Source organism: Bemisia tabaci, chromosome 7, assembly GCF_918797505.1.
Source record: "Bemisia tabaci chromosome 7, PGI_BMITA_v3".
NCBI classification, from domain to species: Eukaryota; Metazoa; Arthropoda; class Insecta; order Hemiptera; family Aleyrodidae; genus Bemisia; species Bemisia tabaci.
Window position 1 is genome coordinate 50632408 of NC_092799.1, and position 24404 is coordinate 50656811.

At 44.0% G+C, this 24404-nt stretch overlaps 1 protein-coding gene across 4 annotated transcripts in view; it reads right to left on the minus strand.

Moving 5' to 3' along the window:
* Positions 1-209: 209 nt before the first annotated feature.
* The window catches only part of LOC109030047 (succinyl-CoA:glutarate CoA-transferase), a 34296-nt gene continuing 10101 nt past the window's right edge, over positions 210-24404 (minus strand). Inside the window, exons 2-6 of one of the 4 annotated variants that reach the window (XM_019040798.2) lie at positions 19163-19244; positions 10105-10528; positions 6079-6438; positions 3965-4256; positions 210-2932 (exon numbers count right to left, since the gene is read on the minus strand). In XM_019040798.2, the coding sequence (XP_018896343.2) occupies positions 2702-2932; positions 3965-4256; positions 6079-6438; positions 10105-10502 (1281 nt within the window). In that variant the 5' untranslated portion in view covers positions 10503-10528; positions 19163-19244 and the 3' untranslated portion in view covers positions 210-2701. Of the gene's footprint in view, positions 2933-3964; positions 4257-6078; positions 6439-10104; positions 10529-12440; positions 13109-14995; positions 15210-19162; positions 19245-24404 lie in introns of those variants that run through there. The other 3 variants (XM_019040799.2, XM_019040801.2, XM_019040800.2) reach the window with 3 other exon arrangements.

Consider the following 24404-nt stretch of genomic DNA (forward strand, 5'->3'; position numbering starts at 1 on the left):
GGTCCGTGCAATTTTTCAGCAACCGTTGATGAGTCGGAACGCAACAGTTATCAGTTTTCATGAACCGTTCCCATAATTTGAGGGCGAATTCGGATATAAAAGTTGAAATTTACGAAAAAAACGACTGTTGAGCAACGACCATACAACCTCACTTTCGACTCCAATTTTCGACGTGTGAATTGCGCTTAGAATAAAAAGAGATGAAGACGTGCCGTATAAAAATAAATCTTATTGTACCAACTTCTGTTAACAGCCATAAAATAATACAAGAATAAACTTAATAGAGTAAATAATCACATTTTGATGGCTAACGAGCAATACCGTCTAACAGACAATTATGGCGAAAATGAGTTTGCAAATTTGCCGCGTTTTACAGTATAAAAGACGCAAGCTGGTGCTTTTATTAGTTTTTCCAATTTCGCATGAAAGCGCTGTAATGTATAAAAAATACCAAACGCAACCTTAAAATTACAAAAAATGACCGAGGTTTTTCATCGCTTTGTAAAATCGTCAGTTTGCAGGTACGCGGTGTTGTTTCCTAGCCATCTATTTACGACGAAATCTAGCTTAGTGTAAACGTTTACACCTGAGATTTGGCAGCATTAAAATTCAGAATGAATTACAGACACGTCTTCTCGTGATCTTCAGTCCTTAAGGAAAGGGGTTGAGGGACCGTGCTTAAAAAAATCACTGGAGGAAGCAACCGCGCTACCGTGCTAAGGAAAAACGCCGTATGAACCTTCAGGCGTTGCCAAATTTCCCTTGATAATACGCAAATTTCCTGGTAAACTTATGAATATTTTCCTTCCAAATTTTCAGATTTTGTTCACAATCTCACTTAAAGTTCCTGCAAATTTCAAGGAAAAATATTCATAACTTTTCTCAAAAATAAATATTTAATTAAAGGAAATTTGGCAACTCTCGAATGCTCATACGGCGTTCTTCCTCGCACGGTCCAAAGCTCTTGGAATTTTTGAGATGACCCCCCAGAGTGGGTTCAAATTTAATGTTGCCAACTTTACTGTTGCCAACGATAACCACCACCAGGGGAATTGGTCCCTTCGAGGTCATTGCTTTGAAAGTGGAGAGGGTCCTTTAGTTCAGAATACTCTACCAGCAGCGGGCTGATTATTGAAATTGATAGACAAGGCGATAGACAAAGAAGACGGAGAGAAAATTGAGCAATCCAATTGGTGGAAACGGATGGTTGCAATGAATGAAAGAGGTAACTAATTGACTAACTAACGGGAATCCATGAGAAACCCTACCCAAGTAGCATTTTTCAACGGGAAAATCGCGATTTGTTGCGATTTTGTCGGCGATAAAATCGCTATGATCATCAACATCTGAGCGATTATCCTCGATCTTGTTGCAATAAAATTGCGATTTTATCGCCCAACAATTTATCGCGATATTATCGCGACAAAAATCGCGAGATACGGCGATTTAATCTCGATTTTATCGACGAAAATTGATTGCAATGTTAGGGAACAAAAAATTGCGATGCATAGCGATTTAATCGCCATAAATCGCAATTTTTCATTCGATAATATTGCGATAAATTGCCACCGATATAATCGCGATAATCAACCGATAAAAGAGCTTTTTATCGCGATCATTGCTACTTGGGTATGGCTACTCCATCATTTTCCTCCTTAGCCATGACAACCACCCGCCTCACCATTAGAATCGTTTCATTTTCCCTTTGTACCATTTCGTCGAGTTCCTTACGAAAGAACGAAACTGCATGCCAATGTTGCCAAATTCCCCTTGGCAGAATGCGTTTTACCAGGAGAAACTTTGGCTTTTCTATCTGAAAATTTCACTGATTTTTCTTCTCGTCTCATGCGAAAAGCAGACGAAATTTAGACAAATATTGCAAAGGCACATTCTCATTGGCGGATCCAGCAAATTGGCAACGTTTGTTACTCTCCATTTAAACCTATGGAAACGTATCGATTTGGAGGGGGCAGGCGCTCCGACAAGAATCGGTTGTTCAACACGGGTTTAAATGGAAGAGAACCAGTGTTGTCAAATTGCTGGACCGGCCTCTGCACAGTGCACATTCTTGTGAAAAATAAAATTGTTTGGGTCGATTTTGCAAGCATGCAAGGAGTAACGTTCCTTCGCCCGGGGAACGACGATTTGTCTACCGTTTCGTCTACCCGTTTCAATTATCAGCCTGCAGATGGACTACATATTGTGATAAGGATCCACCATTTTTAGCTCATTATAGAAACAACATACATGTCGTTGGCTTCCCTATGCAGATAGGTGCTTTTATGGATGAGCCAGAAATGATGGTTCCTAACTGCAAAATGTGGTCCAGGCAGAGACAAGAGACCCTCCACTAGTATCTTGGCCATGGAGGAGGCTTTTACTTTCGGGACTTCAGCATTTTACTGTTGACTTACCTACATGGTTGATGTTCAACAACGTGTTGGCAGTTTCGTTTTGCAAACAAGCCGAAAATGGCCGAAGTTTGGGAAAGTTGTTTGGCTCATGACGTCACCCGAAGCTCATCATCCACCATGTGGGTAGGTCAACAGCCGAAATTAGGGTGATGGCTGTTGCTCCCTTGTAATTGTCCACAAGGAACTGTTGAATCCCCGAAAGTAAAAGCTTCCACCTGTCGCCAAGAGGCCAGTGGAGGGTCTCTTGTCTCTGTTCCTAGCTGGAAAATGTGGTGGAGGAGACCTGCTCATCGGATGTGGGCACCGTCTCGGAGGGCCTGGATCTGTTGGTCGGTGAGTCGGAGGACGGATTGGAGGACTTGGTGCGTGTGCTGGCCGAGGAGCGGGGGCGGCGAGCGGACCTGGTTGCTGGCCGCGCTGTACTGGACCGCGGGCCCGACCACTTTCAACCTCCCACCGTTCGCGCTTTCCACCTCCTCCACGATCCCGATCTCCCTCACGTGCGGGTCGTCGAACACCTACGGACAAACAGCCATCAACCGTCGTCATTTAAGGTGAATCCAGGCTTGGAACTTTGCGATTTGGCCACCACGTCGCGCTGCTCAGAATAGCCGCCTATATTTGCCAAGATAATAAAAACCGTAATACTTATTCAAGATTGGAGATCCAGGGGATATGGCAACATACTTAAAGAACACTCATTAAAAAAATCTTCTCAAAATTCCCAAAAATAAAGTCTTAACTACGGCGGAAAGTAATTCCCATTGCGGCAATGGGAGAGAGAGACAGGACATGAGGGATGCCGTTGCGCGCTCGCCGCCGCCTCTGAGCTGAAAGTTTCAGCCGTACTTTCTCTGCGCTTGTAATTCTAATTGCCAATATTTTTGGCTCGAAAAATCAAGCAAAAATTAATCTATATCTTGTGGATCTGCTTTTTGTAGTTCGAGGAACATTATTTCAGTAATCGTCGAAGGAAAGTGAAATTCTCAATGGCGACTGGTGGCGCTATCTCTAATCTTGAATTATCCCTGATCGGACCCTGGATTCACCTTAATCCTTCCAAAATCCGGGCCTAGAATTCATGCTCCCCTATATCGGCGAGTGTTCCCTTTCAAAAGTAAACCATGGTGTCTAGAATACGTCAGTTGCGCTGCTCACAGATCCGTGTTTTCGCGCTTCATTCTTACAGATTAGCTAAAAATCATAAGGTCTGTCCAAACCGCAACTTCCTACGTTCAATATTAACCGAGATATCGCCCTTTGAAAAGTCGGGTTTTGACGCCGTCAACCGCGGTAGTGACACCCGCGGTTTCTTCCACCTTGCTTTCATCAGTCAGTGACGTACTGGTTGCTTAACGTGAAACTTGGATGAAAACAAGGTGGAAGGAACCAAGGATGTCACTACCACTACCACGTGTTGCGCGCCGCGGGACCCGCTTCAGCGCCCCAGATGGCCGACGCGACTCTTCATTGCGCTGTATTTCGATTGCTAAGCGATCGATTTTGATCAATTTTTTTTATACTGATGACAAGAATGAACGGCGACGTACCTGTTGGATGGTGTTGACCGGTGCGTGCGGGAACGGAGCGTCGCGAAAGATCTCCAACCAGGAGGCGGTGGTCTTGGTGCGGAGCCGCTCTTTGAGTGCGGGGATGAGGACCTTGCGGTTGGCCACTCGGTCGGCGTTCGTCTTGAACCGCTCGTCCTCCACCATTTCCCGCAGTTCCATGAGCTCGCACAGCCGCGCGAACTGCTTGTCCGACCCCGTGCCCAGCGTCAGGTGACCGTCTTTCGTTTCGAACACCTCGTAAGGCACCACGTCCACGTGCGCGGTGCCCCACCTGGAACAATCACAAGGATTTCTTGATTTACACAGAAAAAATGGTTGCGTCGCAAACACAAGACGGGTAGGTTAGTTGGACTACTGCTATTAGAAACTACAATCTCTGGGTCATTCGTAAAAACACATCGCCACCTTCCAGGCAAAGTATCATTAGCGCCATGCGACGTTTAAAAATTTCCGCCGCCATTTTATTTCTTTACTGAGAAATTGTTGGTTGAATCTGTTTGGAAATTTCACTAAATTTTATCGCAGCACAAAGAAAATTCAGTGAAATTTTCGGACAGCTTCGTTGAACAATTTCTCTGTAAAAAAATAAAATGGCGGCGGAAATTTTTTTAACGTCGCATGGCGCTTGTGATACTTTGCCTGGAAGGTGACGACATATCGACGGTGCAAGTCGGCAATCACATAACTCGTTTGCGGTGTCTGAAAATCTCCGCTTGTATATTATTTTTTTTGAGGAGAACAAATTGACATCATTCCTTGAAGTTTTTGCAGAATTTTCTCCGCACAGAGAAGAAAAATCATGGCAGTTTTAAAGAATGGCCGTTGAGTAGTTTTCCGTTTAACAAATAAAGTATGATAGGAAGTCTGCGACGTCGCAAACCGAGTTATGTGATTGCCGACTTGCACCGTCGATAAGTGCAAAAGAAAACAAATGGTGCGTACGCTGTTTCTAAACTGAGCCAGCGGGCTAATTGTTGAAATTGATAGACAAAGCCATATTCAAAGAAGACAAAAATAGTATGTAACAATCCTATTGCTTGAAATTGGTGGTTCTCACAGACTAAGGGGTTAAATCTAACATAAAGAACTTAACTTTCAACCCCCCCCCCCCCTTCTAAATACGCTGACTTTAGAAAGAGTGCTGAAAGTTTTTCAGTGTACCCTTCTACAGGAAAACCATAAATTGTTCCTGCGAATTATTACACAGCATAGTATTTCTGCAGAAAAATTGCCGCGGTTGAAGTAATCATGACTGGACCAGCGCCGTCAAAGTAAAAAACGAGAAAGTAAGTAATAAGAAAAAGAAAAAAATAGGCGCAGTTACAGTTTAAAAAAAAAACAGAATGCGGGTAGTAATTTATAATTTTTCATCATCGAAAATTTTGCTGAGCCTTCAGCAAAATTTTGATACACCGACGCGACGCCACGAGTTAGAATTATCGCGGGCAATAACAGGCGCGCGCGCGGCACATATGGCGCCTTCAACATCGTTGGAATACTTCCAACGTTACACCTTCACGCATCCGTTTGATGTGCGAATTGCCTACACTGCGCCTGCTCGAGTGTATTCCGTCCAGCCAGCACATCTTGCACGCTTGCTAACTATGTTGCTGTGCTAAGGAAAAACGTCATATGAGCATTCGAGAGTTGCCAAATCTCCTCTCAGAAGAGATTAATTTTTGAAGAGAGTAGTAAAAATCATTCTGAAATTTTCAGGCACTTCAGATGTCAGATCAAAGTACGAACGATATTCTTAGAAAAATTGGAAGAAAAATATTTACAAATTTTCCCGGGAATTTTTAATTTGTTAAAGGAAATTTGGCGACTCTGAAGGCTTATACGGCGTTTTTCCTTAAGAAAGTATAAACAGCATAAGGCTGCTGTTCAAATGAAACTTTCACTGATTTTTTTTCTTTAAATTAAAATGGCTTCTGCTAAATGCTGCTTGCAAAATACATTTACTTTCCATGTTTTCCAGATCGCCAACAACCCTGCAATAGGATCACTCCATTTTCCCGTCATCTTCTTTGTCTCGTACTTTAGCTATAAAGTGCAATAATGAGCCCCCTGCTATTATAACTGTTTAAAATTACCTCTTGGCATGCATGCCAGCGTTGAGATAGTTTGAGGCGACGTTGATGAGGGACGAAAGCTGGGTTGACAAGAGATCGCACTCAACCTTCTGCCCTTGGCCAGTTTTCTGCCTGTGGAGTAGGGCGGCCAAGATGGCTCCGTGGGCGTAGAGGCCGGTCATCATATCGGTCACAGGGACGCCCACCTTGCAGGGCGCCCCGTCTTCGGGCCCAGTGATGTGGAGGAGGCCGCCCAAAGAGGCCGCTATCACGTCGTAGCCAGGCTTGTTCTTGTACGGACCCCTGGAGCCGTAGCCTGTGACCGAGCAGTAGACCACACGCGGCGCTATCTCGCGGATCTGATCGTAGCCGAGCCGGTACCTGGACAGAAGAGAATTTTCGGATGTCATAAATTTGTAGGGTTTCATTTCGATGGCTAAAGTGCGCAGGGTGTTTAGATTTTTTTATTTCATAATTTTTCCAAATCCTGAATTTTGGCGGAGAAACTTCACTTCACAAAAAAAGCTCGATAAAAAAATCTGATCGGACGGCCATTTTTTCTCAAATTCTGATTTTATGACCGATTTTTTCTCGAATCCTGATGAAATCGGGATTAAATCCTAATTGACCTAAAATCCTGATAGAATCGGGAAAATCCTTAAGCTAGACACCCTGGTGCGAAACCACATACCTCAATCGCGGTGTCTCAAAATCTCTACTCCTATTTTATTTTTTCGAGGAGTAACAAGTCAACTATGTAACTTGAAACTTCGGAATATTCTGCTGATGAAGAAGAAAAGCCACGGCAGTTTTCAAAAACTTAAGTTGATTTTTCTGATGAAAACATAAAGTATGACAGGGTGTCTGCAACGTTGCAAACAGATATAATGTGGTTTCGCACTGTACGACCATCGATTTACGAGGGTCATCCAAAAAGTAAGTTCACCCCTTTCATATTTCCGAAACTAAAAGGGTTAAATCAAATCGGTAAAAAAGAACTTCTTACTTATATTTTCAGCTCTCCATAGGTACCAAGATTTTTAAATTTGGACCACTGGTTGCCGAGATATTCGATTTTTACGTGAACAACTCCCGACCAGTTTCGTCCACCAAACGACGCGCTGCGATTCCCGTCACGCTACCTGAATTGACTGTGTTCCCCACACATCTACGTAGGAATAACCAACTCAAATATTTAGAGATTACCTTTAAAACAATCTTACCCTATTTTTCGACGTAATTTCCGTTTCTATTGATGCATTTTTCATAGCATTTCTGAAGCTTCTTAATGCCGTTCTCAAAGAACACTTTTGGTTGACTCTTGAACCAGCCATTGACTGCTTCAATCACCTGCTGATCGTTCTCGAAGTGCTGGCCACCTAGGTGCTTCTTGAGTTGCGGAAAAAGATGATAGTCACTTAGGGCAAGGCCTGGAGAGTGTGGAGGATGTGGTGACATCACCCACGCAAAGTCCAACAAATTTTGGGTCTCTTTTGCCGTGTGACGTCTGGCATTATCGTGCAGGAATAGGGGACCACGAGACCAGAGACCCGGTCGCTTGTTTTTTATTGCCAATCGCAACGAATTCAATATTCCACATTACCGTGGTGCATTGATTGTACACCCTTTCTCCAAATAATGGAAGAGAAGTACTTCTTTAGAGTCCCAGAAGACAAAAGCGACGCGACAGCGCGCGGTGCATCTCATATTAGCGCGTCGTTTGGTGGACGGAACTGGCCGGGAGTTGTTCACGTAAAAATCGAATATCTCTGCAACCAGTGGTCCAAATTTAAAAATCTTGGTACCTATGGAGAGCTGAGGATATAAGTAAGAAGTTTCTTTTTACCGATTTGATTTATCCCTTTTAGTTTTGGAAATATGAAAGGGGGTGAACTTACTTTTTGGATGACCCTCGTATGAATAGAAACTATGATGGAGTCCACACCAAATAAGTTTACGCATCTTCAACGGCCAGATACACCACACGTTAGTTTTGACCCGAAAAGTGGGATCCCATCCTACTTTGAGAGAGTCGAAATCTGATTGGCTACGAAGACTGCCGAACACGGCCGACTGCCTACTCGCCGCTCAAGAAGCGCGTCTAAATCGCAGGTGTATCTACCGCTTTAGAGTGCAACAGAAGATCGGCTAACTGAGAAGCATATGAAATGAAGTGGCAGGATCAAGAGGGCGGATCTTGTGTCGCAGTCTAAAGGTGCGTACACTTGTGGCGTGGACGCTACTAAATAAACTGAGCACAAGAATATCCTCACTTCCTAAGTTGAAAACGATATGACGGAATGATCTACTCTCCTATACTGCCGTACTCAGGAAAAACACCGTATGAACTCCAGGCGTTGCCAAATTTCCTCGGATAAAATACGAATATATTGGGGGAAATAGTAAATACATAGGCTGTCCAAAAAGTACCGAGACTGGTTCTATAATTCAAAAACCAAGATAGCTAGAGGCTTGATCTTGGTTTCATTTGAAAGATCAACTCAATATCTATCGATTTGAGACCATAATCAAAACTTTCGGTCAAATATATCAAAAGTTACAACACTGTTTGTAGAAAAAATATCTGGACCCCCTACCGTTTTTTATGACTATTTTCTCTTGCGGGAACTTTCTCTAAATTATTGATGATCAGTGCACGGTTCTTTTGCAACTAATCATGGCAAAACCTAATTGATTTGGAAACACTGTCAAGCCGTCGTCGTCCGACTACGGATATAAGAGTTCAAAATTCCACGGGGAAAGAATGAACCATCGGTCAGCCACCCCTAAAAAATCCAGGAAATTTTCGGCAGTTGCTGACCATTCACAGTGCGTGCGTGGTCTACGCTGCAAATAGTGAGTGGTTTTGTTTCTGTGTTCGAAATTTTTAATACCACTGCTTTATCTCTTTCCATATAGGTATCAAAAATATCTAACACAGAAACAAAATCACTCACTATTTGTAGCGTAGACCACGCACGCACTGTGAATGGTCAGCAACTGCCGAAAATTTCCTGGATTTTTTAGGGGTGGCTGACCGATGGTTCATTCTTTCCCCGTGGAATTTTGAACTCTTATACCCGTAGTCGGGCGACGACGGCTTGACAGTGTTTCCAAATCAATTAGATTTCGCCATGATTAGTTGCAAAAGAACCGTGCACTGATCATCAATAATTTAGAGAGTGTTCCCGGCAAGAGAAAATAGTCATAAAAAACGGTAGGGGGTCCAGATATTTTTTCTACAAACAGTGTTGTAACTTTTGAAATATTTGACCGAAAGTTTTGATTTTGGTCTCAATCGACAGATATTGAGTTGATCTTTTAAATAAGACCAAGATCAAGCCTCTAGCTATCTTGGTTTTTGAGTTATAGAACCAGTCTCGGTACTTTTTGGACAGCCTATGTATTTTTCTTCCATTTTTGAGCCTGTTGAGTTCGCAATTCAATCTAAAAGATCTGAAAATTTTGAGGAAAAATATACATAGATTCTGTCAAAAATACATGTTTTATCCGGATAATTTTGGCAACTCTCGAATATTCATACGGTGTTCTTCCTTGGCAAGGTAGCATAATGCTGGCGATCTGGTCGAAAAAGTCGACTAACTTCACTCTCGAAAAGTCGCCTCAGTAGATGGGGGCCTTTCAGTATCAGGATATAAAAGCTGACGTCTTATTCGCAAAATTCTGACTTTTCCCACGGATTCCCAGACTTTCCCTTATTTCTCTCCAACCGCCGCACGGTGGATCGAGTCAATAGGAGAGGTCGGACAAAATTTGAAAACTTTGAACGCTTTTAACTCCGTTTTCACAAAGCTTTGAGGTTCTAAAACTGGTTTCATTGGTTTTTTCGTGGAATTTCCTTCTGAATGCAAAACCCATGTTTCCTTCCCTTGCAATTTAAGATGTGACGAAATTAACATCAAAATTTGCAGTTTTAGTAAAAAATTTCATGTGCGATCCCTCCGATTGACTCGATCTACTGTGCGCCGCCCAAGTTTCCTGCTTTGCCAGCACGGCTAAAAACCAATAGAAAGGCAGAATGCTCACCTGTCAAGGACACCGGGGGTGTAATTCTCTATAAGGACATCGGACTCCCTGGCGAGGTCGTGTAGGAGCTCCTGTCCCTGGGGAGTCTTGAAGTTGACGCAGACGCTTTTCTTGTTGCGGTTCACCGCGGAGAAGTAGCAGGTGAGTCCGGGGGCGGAAGGGACGGGGGCGCCCCACTTCCGGGCCTCGTCCCCCCCGCGCACCTCCTCGATCTTGATGACCTCCGCGCCGAGGTCGCCCAGGATCATGGAGCAGTACGGCCCGGCGATGATCCGCGTCAGGTCCAGGACTCGCACCCCCGCCAACGGCGAGTCCCTCTTCTCCTGGCTCACCAGACGGCAAAGAGGGTCGTCCTGCAGTTTCGGGAGGAGTCGTCGGGCTAAAGGACGCACCCACATTTTCCACGCTGATCTGCCCGGGTCACCTGCAACAGATGACCCATCGCTTTTAATCATTGACGTATAATACAATCTAGACCGCGCATTAGGTAATTTCGGCGAGACTAGGCTTCCTTCAAGCGAGACGACAGGCAACCCAGCAACACCCAGCAAGTGTACCGGCGAGACAATGGGGGAATTCGTGGAAATGCCAGTCTTGCCAGTGCATGCCGTTGCCTGATACGGTTACACTTAGCTCGTATATCCGGCGGTATCAACTAGGCTGAAGGCGCGTCTTTGCCCTGATTTACCCCCCTAGCTGTCTTACCTTCCCCGCCTAAAGTCGGGCCCAATGCGCGGTCTAGATTGTATTATACGTCAATGCTTTTAATCGAGAGATCCCATCTGGGGGCGCTCACACGCACAATCCTGAGCGACAATGGTTGTGGAACAATCGGACGTATTTCTATCAAACGGAACTATGTGCATTAAGACATGAGCCCTGAGACCCATAAGAATACATGCATAACAGGGCTCACGTCATAATGCACATAGTTCTGCTTGATAGGAATACGTCTAATTGGATTTAAAAATTATTAGGAAACAAATCTAACCTAACCAAACGCTTTGGGCGTATTTATGCTAGAGGGAACTATGTGGAAGTGAAAATATGGGGTGTGCTCGTGGAAGCTGGATAAGAAACAATGTAAAAGTGGATATAGTTCCTTTTGAGAAAATGGAAAAGCGGGATTTTCAATTTCATCAAAAGGAACCGAGCGCTGACTTGTGAGCCGTGGGAATGTGACAAGAGCGTTGTGGACAGGGCACATGAGTTAGAGACCGACGACCTAGTCGTCGTCGCTCTTGTCGCGTTCGGTCCTCACCGCTAACGCCACTGGCGCTTTTAAAGTCCCATTCATTCTTTTGGCCCGACCACTAACGAGCACACCCCATCTTTCCACTAGCTTACAGTTCCATTTCGCATAAATACGTCCAATAGCCTAACTGACCATTTTTAAGGTCATATAAATGCCTTATACCGACAAATTTTCGGTTAAGGGTTACGAGGAATCGTCCTATAACCAAAGGAAGGCCCCACAACCTGGAGCAGAGGCGTGTGCAAGAGGCCCCGCAAGAAAGACACTCGAGTATACCGGGGCAAGTTAGAGATGCGACACTGCCACTGGGGAGAAAACGCCTTAAAATAGCCGCGTAGGCAATATTGCATACAACTACGTTGAATTAGTGATATCAGAAAGAAACGGGTACGGTAGGACTAGAGAAAATAGGCGAGTGGCGGATCGGGAAAAAGACACTCGATTGCTACTAAAAAAAACGCTTTAAAATAGCCTTGTAGGCAATATTGCATACTACTACGTTGAGTTAGTGGTATCAGAAAAAATTGACACGGTAGGGACTAGAGAGAACAGGTGAATGGCTCATCAGTAAAAGGGCATGTGCATTCGTGCAACTACGCAATTGTACGTACAACTCCGTAATGGTCACTCACAATCCAGTTTTGGATTAAAGCTAACTGGCGATACAATGGAAAAAATAAATAAGTGACGCTTAAACCTGGGAATCTTTTCATGGTAGCCATGCAAAGCTGAAATTTTCAGGTGAAAGCCCCATTAAAGTAAGGGACGTGAATTTTTTCTATTTTATCAGAAAAGCAGAAATTCAAAACCTGGCAAGTGCCACCAGGCATTGCTATGATTGAGCGACAGTTTCTATGAGACCAAAATTTAGGGAAAATTTCCTCATACAAATTTAATGAAGGGAGGCATATAGGCTCTCTAACGCTGAGGAACCACGTGCACAATTTTAGCAACACCTGATGGCACTTGCCAGATTTTGAATTTCCACTCTCCACTTGGCTAGATTGTCTACTAAAACAGGCTGGCCAAAAATCAGTGATTTTGAAGTACTTTTTTAGTACATTCCTGAGAAATTCAGTACCTCCTCGAAGAAATATTCAGCACTTTTTCAGTATATCCATTTGACGAAATTTGAAAACACGCGTGGTATGAAGGAAAAAATTCCGGACCTTCTTGCAGAATTGCCGCACTTTTTCAGTACTTTCGGAACGCCCTTAAAAAAACCAGTACGATTTCCGGAACTTCCGGATAAGTAGACACCCAGCTTTCCACACAAACACTTAACACAAAATTATTGAGCCGATTAAAACATTTTCAGCCAAAAATCGAGGATTCCAACGATGATCGAACGGAAACTAATTTTAGTGCAATCCACGGATTAATCGGTCATTGATCACAAAGCTTTTTCCCGATTTAAGATTTATATCGTACCGAACTTAGAAGGACTTTCCAGGGAAATGTCCTGCAAAGGGAAAAACACACACAGGTGAAAAATTCCTCATTCACGAAAACATATCTTCCCGGCAGCTCGTTAGCGTTTCCCTGGTTGAGACGATAAATTTTTGCTGAGAGAAATGTTTCCACAGTTCGATGATCAGTAAAACCATTGTAAAGTACTTGGTGACGATCGCTATGAACCTCACGGTTGCAAGCGCGAAAACGATGAAATTATAGGACCATCGGAGGAATGGACTGACGCACTTTGCATCGTAAAACTGAGCGTAATTGAGACGGAACATGGAGCAAAATTGTCTACTGCATTTATCTTATCAAAAAAATGAAGGACTGACGGACTACCATACTGGGAGCGGTGATTACAAAACGACAGGCACGAATATTCGATAGAAGTAAGGACTAAGATTGGCGGTGGGCATTAGATTAGAAAAAACGAACGTCTTACGAGTCGTTTACGAAATCGTCGTGTATATAATTCTGCCGTACTAAGGAAGAACGCCGTATGAACATTCGAGAGTTGCCAAATCTCCTTCGATAAAATGGTTATTTTTACGGAAAATTATGAATATCCTCCCTGAAATTTTCAGGACTTTCCGATGAAATTGCGAACAAAATTATCTGAAAAATTGGAAGGAAAATATTCATTAGTTTACCAGTAAATTCGTGTTTTATCACAGGCAATTTGACAACACCTGAAGGTTCATCCGGCGTTTTTCCTTAGGACGGCAGAATTGGCGTTTTATTGGACTCTTAACGGTAATATTGGCGCGTGGCAACGGGCAAAACGGGGCGGGGGTCTGAGAAGCGGCGAATGCACTGCTTGACGATTACAGTGCGGCGCACAGTGAATCGAGTCATTATAATAAGTCGGATATGAAATTTTTGACAAAAATTGTAAAATTGTACGTCTGTCCCGTCACAATTTGGATTTTGAGGAGTGCTACTTGTAGAAAATTTTACGAGAAAACCAAAGAAACTACCTTTTAAACAATTCACATTAATAATGATTATACGCTTTTAAAGTTTTTAAAACAGGTTCAACCTCTCCCATTGACTCGATCCACTGTGCGTCGGTGGCAACTCACAAGAGTCGAGCTGAGGGTTGTAGCCTCCCCCCCCCCCCCTTTTTTCCAAAAGGGAGTATTTTGCAACGCTCTACGATTGAATCATGTCCTGCGGAAATCGCTTTGGACCATTTTTCCAGCTTTCAATTTATGCTCGTTAAGATACATTTTAAGACGATACACTGACAAAAGTGGCCCAAGGACTGGTTTGGGATTACGATAGCCCTAAAATGAGTAATGGCACCACTCTCGTGATTGCATCTAACTTGAAAAGTATTATCAGCCCAAAGAAATTCAAGCGAGGAAAAATGGACGTAAGCGGTTTTCGCAAGACACGGTTCAGTAATAGGTGTTATTTTAACAGTGGATCGACAGTACTGATTAGAAGAATTAAATCGTTGATCGAGAAAAGTATTTTTGGAGGATGGTGCGTTGAAATGAAGGTCCGGGATATGACTTCTACAGAGTTGTGGAAGAGTATGGATGCTCGTTAATATCTTACGAACGATTCGCGAGTTCACTTCGAGCCTGGTGCCTTCAATTTTGCAGATGCAACACGGACATCCTTCAAGCATTAATAGTTGTATCGCTGCGCCGTCCTCAACGCGCGACCTAGCTTTCCTTTCAGTCATGAACAGACGAAGATCAGTTAAAACTTTCACTTCAGAATTTGAATTTGATTATCGACTAGCAGAGTCTGAAGAATGACTCACCAAGAGGCAAGGAAAAAACCATCCAACGCTAAATTATTAAAGCACATAATTCGATTGAGATTATAATCAGACTAAGAAAAGTTAAAACTTTCACTTCAGAATAGGAATTTCGACGGTGTACTTATGTCGACAATCACATAACTCGGTTTGCGACGTCGTAGACTTCTTGTCATACTGCATTTTTTTAAAAGGATAACTGCGCAGCAATTCTTTAAAACTGCCGTGATTTTTCTTCTCTGTGCGAAGAAAATTCTGCAAAAACTTCAATGAATGATGTCAATTTGTTCTCCTTTAACAAAATAACATAGAGGCGGAGATTTTCAGACACCGCAAACGAGATATATGATTGCGGACATACGCCGTCGATTTGCTTTTCAACCTTTGGAATTTGAAAAGTGACTCACCAAGATGAAAAGAAAAAAACCATCACACGTTAGGTAAATTATTAAAAGGCAAAAATTAGATTGAGAATAATCTCAACTTTCACTCCAGAGTCTGAAGCACGATTCACCGAGAAAAAACTTTCGAACGCTAAATTTTTGAAGCACAAAAAGCCGATTGAGATTACAATTAGACGAGGAGAAGCTGAAACTTTCACTGATGCGACTGAACTAATTTGAACTGGAAACGAAAATAATGAAACAATCCTTAGGTTCGTTATTTGATGCTGATAGTATCAAATGGAGATGACGTTATCAGAATCGGACGAGGGTTGACAATTCGATAACAGTTCATTTATTTATGTTCGTCTCGACCACTTGAGAGCTAACAAACAAATGAATTACGTTTTGCAATGAGGAACTACTATCTCAGGCTCTTCCATAAAACCATCTTTCTGCATAGGGAATCCAATGGCATGTACGTTGTTTCTAAAATGAACCAGAAATAGTGGTTCCTCATTGCAAAATGTGGTCCTAATAGAGGTGCGATGGAGATTAGAGCTCATTTATTCTGCCGTGCTAAGGAAGAACGCCGTATGAACATTTGAGAGTTGCCAAATTTCCTTCAATAAAATGTTTACTTTTGAGGAAAATTATTAATATTTTTCCTTGAAATTTCCAGACGTTCCAAAATTATCTGAGAAATCGGTAGGCATATATTCAAAAATTTTCCTGAAAATCAGTGATTGGCCAGGGGAAATTTGGCAACGCCTGAAGGCTCATACGGCGTTTTTCCTTAGCACGGCAATATTACGCACGTGATTTCTGCCGCGGCATCGTTCCTGCTGTCACGACTGGACTGCAATTTGGAATTTGGAACCATGATTTCTGGCTCTCAATCAGTTTAGATTAGAAGCAACGTGGGTATAAACCAGTCATTTCCCTGGGCACAAATGTGTTTTTACAGCTGAGCCCGAAATTGCGGTTTCGAATTGCAAATTGTAGTCCAACTGATTGAACGAAAATCATCACACTGTATTTTGAGGAGGAAATATCAGAACATGGTTCAAAATGAAACATCTAAACAATGGATTCGCGATTGACGTTAGTGGGCGAATTTCGTCTTTCGGCTTGCCCGAACTGGAACGAGAGGAACAAATCGTCGCTTGGCTGACATAAGGGCATGACTAAAATTAGAGATGAGCCAAGGGAAGCATTGGTTATACGGACTACAGGATTCATCGCCAAGTGTAGTTACGTCCTTATGTCACCAGAGTTGCCAGATTGTGCTGAAAAATCAGCACTTTTCCCCATTTGAACCCACGTAAAGTATGCAAATCATATTGCACAATTTGGCAACCTTGGTCAAGCGAAGAAATGTGGTAATTTTATGAATTCCCCTTCAATATGCTAAGCCGCAATTGTTGCTGCAATGGTGTTGTGCCACTCGTTAAAGAACAAGGGGTTTGAATTTTCTGTCTCTTTTTAATTCGCGCCCGTCTTCCTGATTACTGATATTGAGATCCCCAGTAGCGATATGCCCCAGCATCTGCCAGCAGGACTGCCTATTTGGACCCCTAGGGTTGACCTGCACGCGCGGAAGTAGGAGGAAGGGCTCATTTGTCCCCCTAACGCGAATTGGGGGCATTCAGCATCCACAAACCCTACACAGAGAAAAAAACCTCGTGCGTGGGACCCGAAGTTTAGGTCACATGGATCTCTGAAGTTTTCGGATTGAGCATCTGACCACTTTGGGTGTAGCTGTCGAGGTTCGGATCAATCATCGGAAACTTCAGTTCTTACATCTCAAGTACTTCAGATGTGAGAACCGAAGTTTTTCGGATGTGAGAACCGAAGTTGTTCGGATGTGAAAACCGAAGTACTTCAGATGTAAGAAGTGAAGTTTCAGATGTGTGATCCAAACTTCAGCAGCTGGACCTTAAGTGTTTGGATGCTCAATCCAAAAACTTCAGAGATCCATATGACCTAAACTTCGGGTCCTACGCACGAAGTTTTTTTTCCGTGTAACAGGGTTCCTGTGGGCGCCTCTGCCGGCAACGTCAGTTCCGAGGCATATTGCCTTGAAGGCTTTCAGAAAGCCATAAAAAAAAAAAAAAAAAAAAAAAAAAAAAAAAAAAAAAAAAAAAAAAAAACCAACAAATGCACATAAACAGATCAAGACTAAATTCATATAGACCTGGTCAATAAATATATTACAGTACTTTTAATAATCAATAAATGATTTGGACAGATCCATGTTCCGTACACAGTTGCAAACTTTCTTATAATCAAGTCACCCCGTGTGAAATTCAATTACCTACAAGTTACAATTGCAGCTATTTCATGGATTATACTTCATCTAATTTTTTTTCATGAGTTTGGTTCTCATAATCCCTTGATTTTATAAGGATCTCATGAGAAGGCTTTCTCTTACCCTTAATTTACAGTTACAGACTTCCTTGGATATTTAATTCTTTACATTGAAACCAAGAGGATTTTACTGGGAAACACGTACTAAAAATTTGTTGAGCAAATTTGATTTGAAGAAAAAGTAATTTGGTTATAATAAAAACCCGAATGATTCATGTGCAGCTCATTCCTATGTTGTCGTAACCTCAGTAATTTTTTATCAAATAGGTTGATTTTAATCTGATTCGATACCTGGCTAATTTTGTCTAATTTCAGATGAGATTATGATCAGATTCATGGGTGGCTTAATTTTTTAGTCTCAGCACCACTCCAGGTTTTTTTAAGACTGTTTACGTGCTGGTATCTTGAGCTGGATATTGATGGCTGAAATGCGTGCCTTTGTCGATGACTTTGCAGACTTTCGGTTATACATTATTTGAACATATTTATGCTTGAAGGAACTATGTGCAAGTGGAAAGATGGGGTGTGCGGGTGGAAGCCAGATAAGAAACGATGTAAAAGTGGATATAGTTCCTTTTGAGAAAATGGAAAAGCGGGATTCGACATTAAATCAAAAGGAACTGAGCGCCAACTCGTGATCGGTGGAACTGTGACAAGAGCCTTGTGGACAGGGCTCATGAGTTAAAGACCACCTTCCCGATCGTCGTTGCCGCTGACGGGCGGCACCCGATTCCCACCCGAGCTCCCCTCCCGGATCCGATTCCCTCCCGCTAATGACCGCTGCCCAAGTCCGTTTCCGATTCCCTCCCGCTAATGACCTTTAATAAAATGAAGCGGCAACGTCGCATTAATCATTCAACTTACCATTTCCAGAGAGATGCGCTGTTTCCCGTGAGTGTTTCAGGAAAATTAGGGTATATTCACAAAATTATGATGATTTGATGAAGAAAGTGGGCTAGGTTGATAGAAAGTTCCCAAAGTCTATTTCATATGCATTAATAAAACAAAATTTGAGAACCCTCTCTCCCTTCTATGACCCTCTTCATGGCTGCCGGATGTTCACAGAAAAACTAAAAGGGGTGTAGAGAGATGCGTCACACAAAAAATAAAATCACAGTAGTAAGTCATGTTCATGGCTGCCGGATGTTCACAGAAAAACTACATACAACATGCTTATGAACACATACATACAATGAAACAGACTTTGAGGACTTTCTATCAACCTAGCCCACTTTCTTCATCAAATCAATCGTTGCCGCTTCATTTTATTAAAGGTCATTAGCGGGAGGGAATCGGAAACGGACTTGGGCAGCGGTCATTAGCGGGAGGGAATCGGATCCGGGAGGGAATCGGATCCGGGAGGGAATCGGATCCGGGAGGGAATCGGATCCGGGAGGGAATCTCGGGAGGGAATCGGGTGCCGCCCCCGCTGACATCACTGACGCTTTATAATTCCCGTTCATTCTCATGGCTCGACCACTAACGAGCACATTCCATCTTTCCACTTGCACATGGTTCCATTTAACATAAATACATCCATTTCTTCTTCATAAAACTTGTCAACTTAATTTCTTTAAACTTCCTTGATTTTTCCCTCTGTCAGCAAAATATTCTGTAGAAATTTCAAACTATAAAGTTGACTTGATTCTATTTGAAAAAATAAAATAGGAGCAGAGATTTTGAAACAACGCAATGGAGATACATGGTTCCGCTCTTTAGCCATTGATATGCCAATTCATGCTTAGTTACACCATTTACTGACCTCCCCAACTGAGAATAAGAAAGCTCATTGAAAGGATAGCCAAGGCATGCAATACTTACTGAAGGTATGGTTGCCAGTTTGGTCGCTGATTACGGATTTCAGTTGCCTGTTGCTGAAGAACACTGGTGGCGGGCAGAATATCTGTGGAATAAAAATAGATTATTCATTAAAAAGGTCATAAGAGAATGCTATGGTTACAATAACTATTCCTCTTTTTTGGCTGAAAATTTACTGATTACAGTGGCAACTCCCTTACTTAGTACAGATCTGTGCTGATGAAGACGGAACGTTACGAATAAATAACGCTAGGTGACATCAGCTTAGCATCAATGATATTCACGATTTTGAATACATTGAATCAGAAATATTTAAAATGAGGTGCCAACCGCAGGAAAGAGCTTTAAGTTCAGGGCAACAGCGAGTAAGCACAATCTCAAACTATTATTACTCAGAGGATTTAACACCGCCTTCAATCAAAATAAATGAAGATCGTTTTTGCAATCTCACTCCTGGATTTAAGATTTATCTCTTGATACAATTGGAACAAGTTTTAGACACTACCGTTTTTACCACCTCCCATCTACCAAAAACACTGTGAATTTATTTTGGATTCTACATTTATCCTTCACATTATTGTTAGTGAAATAAAAAACAACTCTGACTCTAATTGGTAGGTGATACCGTAAAGAGGCATTACAGAATCCAACTGTCTATTTGCATTAGATTTCTCAGATCATGATGATTAGAGCCTGCATTGAATTTGAGGAGAAGAAACGTACCAATTTTTTCATCAGGTAGAGAAGGTAAAATTTCTTTCATGCTGACCGATTTTGCCATGAAAATTTAAACCAATTCAGTACACTTAACGGAAGTGATTGCGAAAAACATGAAACTAAATCAACTTCACTGACTTCTTGATAAGTTTCAGCCTGCCAGCCTTCCAGTCATATGATAGCATATTAGACATTCTTAGAGCTAGCTAGTGATGGCGATTCTTGGAGCAATCTTCCAAAAGATTGATTCTTCAAGACTAAAAAATTGAAGAATCGATTCTTTTACGACGATCTTCCCCATGGCTCCGCTGCTTTCAATGTATCAATTGAGTTGAGTGGAAAAACATTTGTAGGTGTAGAACCATGATCAATTTCCAATTTTCTAAATGAATTAAACTCATATTAGGATGCTGATCGAAAGTCATCATTGCGCTAACCTTCTACAAGGCATAGTTTTCGTAACTTTTCGCACAATCCATGTTGGAAATTTTGATGATTAATTAAATAAGTGAGGCCAGCACCGCGATATCTATGTTTCAGCACTTGCTGAAAAGAATAAAAACCTGTAAGTCTTATCTCGGATTCGGCACGCTTTTTCGTTTCATCATCCAAATTAGATTCTTTCCCTCTTCCACTCTCTACCTTATCTATACCCGGCTTGGATTTCCTTGTGAAATCGCTGCGCTGGCCTTACTTATTCTACTGACTAGCGGATAGCCCGTGACTGAAGTCAGCGGTCAAGATGCTTCACCAAAAATTTAGTTACGCGGAGCATTAGGCCGATATTGTTTCAGGGATGATGCCACTATTCGACCACATGGGAGGTTATTTTGCCTGAGTGAACAGTCAGAGGGAAGGAATGCAGGGAGCCGGCGCGGACTGTGGAATGCCATTGATAGACATAAATTCCACCCTCGGGTCCGTAAGGCTTTCAATGGTGAGAATCCTGGCATTTTAGCGCAGAATCAGCGTTCGACGACTCCTTAAGGAACGTCAACGATGGACATAAATTCCACAGTCAGAGGGAAGGAATGCAGGGAGCCGGCGCCGGACTGTGGAATGTCACGAATAGACATAAATTCCACCATCGGGTCCGTAGGGCTTCAAGCGGTGAGAATCCTGGCATTTTAGCGCAGAAACCGCGTACGACGACTCCTCACGGAACGTCGGCGATAGACATAAATTCCACAGCTAGGGGGAAGGAATACAGGGAGCCGGCGCCGGACTCTGGAATGTCACTGATAGACATAAATTCCACCATCGGGTCCGTAGGGCTTCAAGCGGTGAGAATCCAGGCATTTTACCGCAGAAACCGCGTGCGAAGAATCCTTACGGAACATCGGCGATAGACATGAATTCCACAGTTAGAGGGAAGAAATGCACGGAGCCGGCGCCGGACTCTGGAATGTCACTGATAGACATAAATTTTACCCTCGGGTCCGTAAGGCTTTCAACGATGAGAATCCTAGCATTTTAGCGCAGAAACCGCTTACGACGACTCCTCACGGAACGTCGGCGATAGAAATAAATTCCACAGTCAGGGGGAAAGAATGCAGGCAGCCGGCGCCGGACTCTAGAATGTCACTGATAGACATAAATTCCACCATCGGATCCGTAGGGCTTCAAGCGGTGAGAATCCTGGCATTTTAGCGCAGAAACCGCGTGCGAAGAATCCTTACGGAACGTCGGCGATAGACATGAATTCCACAGTTAGAGGGAAGAAATGCACGGAGCCGGCGCCGGACTCTGGAATGTCACTGATAGACATAAATTCCCCCCTCGGGTCCGTAAGGCTTCAAGCGGTGAAGACCTGGCATTTTAGCGCAGAAACCGCGTACGACGACTCCTGACGGAACGTCGGCGATAGACATAAATTCCACAGTCAGGGGGAAGGAATGCAGGGAGCCGGCGCCGGACTCTGGAATGTCACTGATAGACATAAATTCCACCATCGGGTCCGTAGGCTACAGCGGTGAGAATCCTGGCATTTTACCGCAGAAACCGCGTGCGAAGAATCCTTACGGAACGTCGGCGATAGACATAAATTCCACAGTCAGAGGGAAGGAATGCAAGGAGCCGGCGCCGGACTGTGGAATGTCACTGATAGACATAAATTCCACACTCGGGTCCATAGGGCTTCAAGCGGTGAGAATCCCGGCATTTTACGCAGAAACCGCGTACGACGACTCCTTCCGGAATTCGGCGATACACATAAATTCCACAGTCATAGGGAAGGAATGCAAGGAGCCGGCGCCGGACTGTGGAATGTCACTGATAGACATATATTCCCCCCTCGGGTCCGTAAGGCTTCAAGCGGTGAGAATCCTGGCATTTTAGCGCAGAAACCGCGTGCGAAGAATCCTTACGGAACGTCGGCGATAGACATAGATTCCACAGTCAGAGGGGAGGGAATGCAGGGAGCCGGCGCCGGACTGTGGAATGTCACTGATAGACATAAATTCCACCATCGGGTCCGTAAGGCTTAAAGCGGTGAGAATCCCGGCATTTTACCGCAGAAACCGCGTACGACGACTCAATACGGATTTCGGCGATAGACATAAATTCCACAGTCATAGGGAAGGAATGCAGGGAGCCGGCGACGGACCCTGGAATGTCACCGATAGACATAAATTCCACCATCGGGTCCGTAGGGCTACAAGCGGTCAGAATCCTGGCATTTTACCGCAGAAACCGCGTGCGAAGAATCCTTACGGAACGTCGGCGATAGACATGAATTCCACAATTAGAGGGAAGGAATGCAGGGAGCCGGCGCCGGACTGTGGAATGTCACTGATAGACATAAATTCCACCCTCGGGTCCGTAGGGCTTCAAGCGGTGAGAATCCTGGCAATTTAGCGCAGAAACCGCGAGCGAAGAATCCTTACGGAACGTCGGCGATAGACATACATTCCACAGTCAGGGGGAAGGAATGCAGGGAGCCGGCGCCGGACTGTGGAATGTCACTGATAGACATAAATTCCACCCTCGGGTCCGTAAGGCTTAAAGCGGTGAGAATCCCGGCATTTTACCGCAGAAACCGCGTACGACGACTCCTTACGGAATTCGGCGATAGACATAAATTCCACAGTCATAGGGAAGGAATGCAAGGAGCCGGCGCCGGACTCTGGAATGTCACTGATAGACGTAAATTCCACCCTCGGGTCCGTAGGGCTTCAAGCGGTGAGAATCCTGGCATTTTAGCGCAGAAACCGCGTGCGAAGAATCCTTACGGAACGTCGGCGATAGACATGAATTCCACAGTTAGAGGGAAGGAATGCAGGGAGCCGGCGCCGGACTGTGGAATGTCACTGATAGACGTAAATTCCACCATCGGGTCCGTAGGGCTACAAGCGGTGAGAATCCTGGCATTTTACCGCAGAAACGCGTACAACGACTCCTTACGGAATTCGGCGATAGACATAAATTCCACAGTCAGAGGGAAGGAATGCAGGGAGCCGGCGCCGGACTGTGGAATGTCACTGATAGACATAAATTCCACCCTGGGTCCGTAAGGCTTCAAGCGGTGAGAATCCTGGCATTTTAGCGCGAGAAACCGCGTACGACGACTCCTTACGGAACGTCGGCGATAGACATAAATTCCACAGTCAGGGGGAAGGAATGCAGGGAGCCGGCGAGGACTGTGGAATGTCACTGATAGACATAAATTCCACCCTCGGGTCCGTAAGGCTTCAAGCGGTGAGAATCCTGGCATTTTAGCGCAGAAACGCGTACGACGACTCCTTACGGAATTCGGCGATAGACATAAATTCCACAGTCAGAGGGAAGGAATGCAGGGAGCCGGCGCGGACTGTGGAATGTCACTGATAGACATAAATTCCACCCTCGGGTCCGTAAGGCTTCAAGCGGTGAGAATCCTGGCATTTTAGCGCAGAAGAAACGCGTACGACGACTCCTTACGGAACGTCGGCGATAGACATAAATTCCACAGTCAGAGGGAAGGAATGCAGGGAGCGGCGCGCCGGACTGTGGAATGTCACTGATAGACATAAATTCCACCCTCGGGTCCGTAAGGCTTCAAGCGGTGAGAATCCTGGCATTTTACCGCAGAAACAGCGTACGACGACTCCTTACGGAACGTCGGGGATAGACATAAATTCCACAGTCAGGGGGAAGGAATGCAAGGGAGCCGGCGCCGGACTGTGGAATGTCACTGATAGACATAAATTCCACCCTCGGGTCCGTAAGGCTTCAAGCGGTGAGAATCCTGGCATTTTACCGCAGAAACAGCGTACGACGACTCCTTACGGAACGTCGGCGATAGACATAAATTCCACAGTCAGAGGGAAGGAATGCAAGGAGCCGGCGCCGGACTGTGGAATGTCACTGATAGACATAAAATCCACCCTCGGGTCCGTAAGGCTTCAAACGGTGAGAATCCTGGCATTTTAGCGCAGAAACAGCGTACGACGACTCCTTACGGAACGTCGGCGATAGACATAAATTCCACAGTCAGAGGGAAGGAATGCAGGGAGCCGGCGCCGGACTGTGGAATGTCACTGATAGACAT